Here is a 5,029-nt window from a genome sequence, read left to right as displayed (position 1 = left end):
CGTTTGTGCGTGTGTGTGTTCGTGTGTGTGTGTTCGTGTGTGTGTGTGCGTGCGTGTTTGTGTGTGTATTCTGCAGATGCTGGTGATTCTGTGGTGATTCTCGCTGACCAGACGCTGTTGGAGTTTCCGTTAGAAGTGTTGAGCGTCCTGCAGGCGAAGGGCATCGGCTCCGTCTCTCGAGATTTCTCTCTGCAGGTTCTTCACGCACGACTGCAGATGGATGAAGCAGGTGAGTTCACACTGAACACCATCTATCTCTATCTTCTGATGCATTGATGGAGCTTAAAGATGCTGCCTGAAAGCTGTTCCAAACCCTGTTTATAGGGATGCACCAAAATGAAAAACAAAATTATGCCAACATTATAGCAACAAAGAACAGTTTAACTTAAAATTAATAAGTTAGTAAAATAATTTTTTGGGTCATTTTTGAGACCCCCTTCTTGAATCTGGCATGTATTTTTTTACTGTACAAATAAATGCAGCCTTGCTGAGCAGAAGATAATTCTTTTAAAACATTCATTTAAAAAAAAATATTAAAAAAAGAATGTATTAATATAGCTGTTGTAATTATTATTGTCTTACATTTTATATTATTTTACAGAACAACAGTAAAATTACAAAACTAACATTTATGAATGTTGATGGAGCTTTTATTTTGGCAGAAACCCGCAGGAAGACCTCAGTGCTTCTTTTTGTTGACAACAGCAGATTTATAAATGATTCTCATTACGAATTTGGGAAGATGTTTGTTGCATGTATCACATTGTCACATCCATGCCTTGTAAAAATGTATTTAATTATTAGTTTAAGGCCATTTTGTGATTTCACTCTTCATACAGTAACCAGAAACAACCACCTCTTCCTCTTCTCATCGGAGATGTGTGATGCAGAGCTAAACAGTCTCTCGCTGTCAGTGCTGTAATGATTTTACGTCTTTCTCTGACAGTTTTAAATGCTTCCACACTGTGACATGTTTGCTGCATTAGTGCATGCCTCTATTTGATCACGTCACAGCATTATTCGGTACAATTTATTAACTGAATAATTCCGGTTGCCAAACATTCGGTGCATCCCTACCTCTATAGTCTGATTCATGAATCACAATAATGCAAAATCTCAAGTTCCTCCAGCAGAGAATGTGTCTGTAAGTCACTTTGGATAAAGATAAATGACTAGTTAATTATTAGAAGTGAGAGAAAAACGATGCTTTAATGCATTTATTTTCAACAAAGTCTTAATTTTTTTTTTTCACATATGCATGGTTAAACTGTGTGCACACAAACACACAAAAAACACATAAACACACAAAACCATCAACTAAGTATATAAATAATGCAGAAAGTAAAGAGAAAAAGCCCTCATTGCCTTGTTTTTTTATTGTAATCTGTTTCTTTGTTCACCTTAAATATTTGTGTGTAAGCTATATTTTGTTAGTTAATATTTTTTAACATACAATAGTTTTGATTTATTATTCATTTGTAATTATTTTACAAAAGAATTTAAATGTCATTTAATAAAGTAAAATTAATAAAAATAATAATACATAAAAAAATATATATATGTTATGAAAATAAATAAATTTGATATTCCCAGTTGTAAACTCATTGATTAGCAAGAAAAAATTTAATTAGAAAAACAATGCTTTCAGCTGGCAATAAGAGTGCAGTATTCTCAGCTTCATTTAATGCTTTTTTGCATATTTAATTTGCATATTTCTGCAGATCTTCCTCCAAAATCAGCACAGAAGATGCAAAAAACTCCACAGATTCCCTCTAGGCCTGGTAATGACAAATCATGCATCAATCAATCAAACATGAATATATCTGACACGTCGCATCTGATTATATCTCACTCATTAATTAGTAAATCCATTAAAGTATGCAGCGTGTAGTTCATAACATTCACAAACACAAAATGACACTTTTTGTCAATTTTCAGTGAAGATTTAGCATTTCAAAGCTTCTTTATTCTCAAATGTTTTGCTTGAAAAGTGTGTTTTGTGTCAAAAATAGCATCATGAAATCATGTGTGGGATGTTTTCAATATAATAGTGTAAAACTAGAGTACAATGAACAGTAAACATCCTGAACTGACCTTCACTCGTTTGTGGGAATCGGCTGAATAATTCTTCACATGTCTCTGAGTTCTGTTTTCGGAAGTTTGTAAGTCCCCGAATGCAGTAAAGATAAAGAAGGAAAATGACGACAGGCAGAAAGCTAAACACATCCAGTGCTATTTCTGTCGGAGTTTAATCAGCTTCATTCAGGACTCGTCTAATAGGAAATGCTCTGTCAGGATTTATGGCCTGTAATCTCTTTAAAATTCAAATGTGCCGTTGCATTCAGGACATGTTTTACATTTTTATTTGCGTAATTAATTTATTCATTTTTAACTCGTGCTCGGCTTCTGTGTGTAAATCGACAAATTAAAAACTAAACGGTTTAGGGCTGTGAGATGTGCCAATAAACTCTGTGTTTATACAGACACACTTCACATGTCTGGATCTCACTGCAAACACACTTGACAAACGAAACACTTCATTCAGCCCATTACCTGGAACATTTGAGGGTCGGATCAGGAGCTTTACTTTTCACTGTTGTATCCAAGTTCAGATTTTGGCTCTCGGATTGGATCAAATCTTGAAAATGGGTTGTTGAAAATAAAAAAAAAAGGATTGTGAAATTGGATCACATAATCCAGTCTCGGTTTTGATCTGGATCAAACCTGCAGTACGTGTTGTTCAAACATTTCTAGTAGAATTGGGATCAATTTGATTCAGAAAATCTGGATTTTTCTGGCTTTAGCATGGATTTCAGAAATAAAATGTGTTCATTTTAAATTGGGCAAATATTATAACATTTGTGTCATGTAGTGTGTGTGTGTGTGTGTGTGTGAATAGCACATACAGTTTGTACAGTATAAAAACCATTACGCCTATGGAATGTCCCCATAAAACATGGAAACACAACATGTTTGTGTGTGTGTGTATGCATATGTGTTTATGTACGTATTTATGTACTGTACATTGAAAAAAATTTATTAATTTAATTTACAAAAACAATTGTAAGGTAAGTGGTTGCAATCAATGTATTTTAGCTACATTTAAATAAACAAATTTAGTTGACTACCTTTCAACATTTTTTGTTAAATGTAGCTAAAATAAATTGTTTGTAACCACTTAACTTAAAAAAATTAGTATCATTTGTTTCAGTGTATGCATGTATTACATGATTCAAGTAATATTTGACAGTTAAATAATAAAAAAAATAAAGATTTTGACGTCAATATCAAACAAAAATACTATATTTAATTTTAACTCACATTTATCCATTTATATTAATTAAACCAGTCGAAAGTGGTTTATAAAAATTGCATCCCTTATTATTAATGTATATTTATGTATAATGTATTTTGTGTATTTATATTTTTTTATATTTTTTATTTGTTGTTGGTCAGATGAAATTGAAAATGAAGACGGATGTTTGTATCATTTTATTGAGCTATTTTCTATGTCTTCAGATCCAAACACTAGTAGTCACATTTAGAGCACTGGAAATCTGGATTTGGTCATCTGGAAAAGTTTGTATCTGGATCAGGGTCATCCAATCTAATGTTGCTTTGAAAAAAAAAAGGTGGATTACCTGATCCTGCATAGAAAAACAAGGGCTTTCCAAATCCAGATCATTCCGTTCCAGAAAACTTGAAACTTAAACTTCAAACATGTTAAAGAAGAGAACAGATCCTCTGAATAGTGAAAAGTGATGAGAAAGAAACTGTAAGAGTCAGGGCTGGGTTTTGACACAAATTTCACGATTCGATTCAGTTCTCATTCACAAGCTTGCAATTCGATTACCAATTCGATTCGATTCCATATCGATTATTTTGGATATATATCAGGTACAGTACATGCCAACTTTTCTCAAGGAAAAAAAATCTCTCAACTAATGCTGCAAAATATACACGACAGTCATTTGGCACCACATTACTATAATATTGAAGGTTAAAATTTACTGATTTGTTAAAATTACACTTGAAATAATAAAGTTACAATTACATAATAATATTTCTACTTCAATTAGTTTTTTTTGTTTTTTTATATAAACATAATGGTGGCTGTCAGTAAATCTTGATGGATTTATTCAAACATAAATTAAACATTGAAGAACAGTAAAATTTATAATGAATATATTACACGGTGCATATATTTAGCAAAATGCCCCTCTCTACAGTTTATTTTTCGGTTACACTTTATTTCGATAGTCCACTTTAGACATTCTAGGGTTGGTGTAGGGCAATAGCACATACAGTTTGTACAGTATAAAAACCATTACGCCTATGGAATGTCCCCATAAAACATGGAAACACAACATGTTTGTGTGTGTGTGTATGCATATGTGTTTATGTACGTATTTATGTACTGTACATTGAAAAAAATTTATTAATTTAATTTACAAAAACAATTGTAAGGTAAGTGGTTGCAATCAATGTATTTTAGCTACATTTAAATAAACAAATTTAGTTGACTACCTTTCAACATTTTTTGTTAAATGTAGCTAAAATAAATTGTTTGTAACCACTTAACTTAAAAAAATTAGTATCATTTGTTTCAGTGTATGCATGTATTACATGATTCAAGTAATATTTGACAGTTAAATAATAAAAAAAATAAAGATTTTGACGTCAATATCAAACAAAAATACTATATTTAATTTTAACTCACATTTATCCATTTATATTAATTAAACCAGTCGAAAGTGGTTTATAAAAATTGCATCCCTTATTATTAATGTATATTTATGTATAATGTATTTTGTGTATTTATATTTTTTTATATTTTTTATTTGTTGTTGGTCAGATGAAATTGAAAATGAAGACGGATGTTTGATTGAGCTATTTGAGCTATTTTCTATGTCTTCAGATCCAAACACTAGTAGTCACATTTAGAGCACTGGAATGGTCATCTGGGTCATCTGGAAAAGTTTGTATCTGGATCAGGGTCATCCAATCTAATGTTGCTTTGAAAAAAAAA

The 5,029-nt window shown here is 31.5% G+C and overlaps 1 protein-coding gene across 1 annotated transcript in view; it reads left to right on the top strand.

Moving 5' to 3' along the window:
- The window catches only part of cfap46 (cilia and flagella associated protein 46), a 121,109-nt gene that overhangs the window by 100,108 nt on the left and 15,972 nt on the right, over window positions 1–5,029 (top strand). The window contains 2 exon segments of the mRNA XM_016487318.1: window positions 77–229; window positions 1,722–1,781. Coding sequence (XP_016342804.1) covers window positions 77–229; window positions 1,722–1,781 — 213 coding nt within the window.

This window comes from Sinocyclocheilus anshuiensis, unplaced genomic scaffold (genome assembly GCF_001515605.1).
Source record: "Sinocyclocheilus anshuiensis isolate Anshui unplaced genomic scaffold, SAMN03320099.WGS_v1.1 scaffold709, whole genome shotgun sequence".
Taxonomy (NCBI): domain Eukaryota; kingdom Metazoa; phylum Chordata; class Actinopteri; order Cypriniformes; family Cyprinidae; genus Sinocyclocheilus; species Sinocyclocheilus anshuiensis.
Note: the sequence above shows the minus strand (reverse complement) of the source record. Positions and strands in the feature narration are given on the sequence as shown.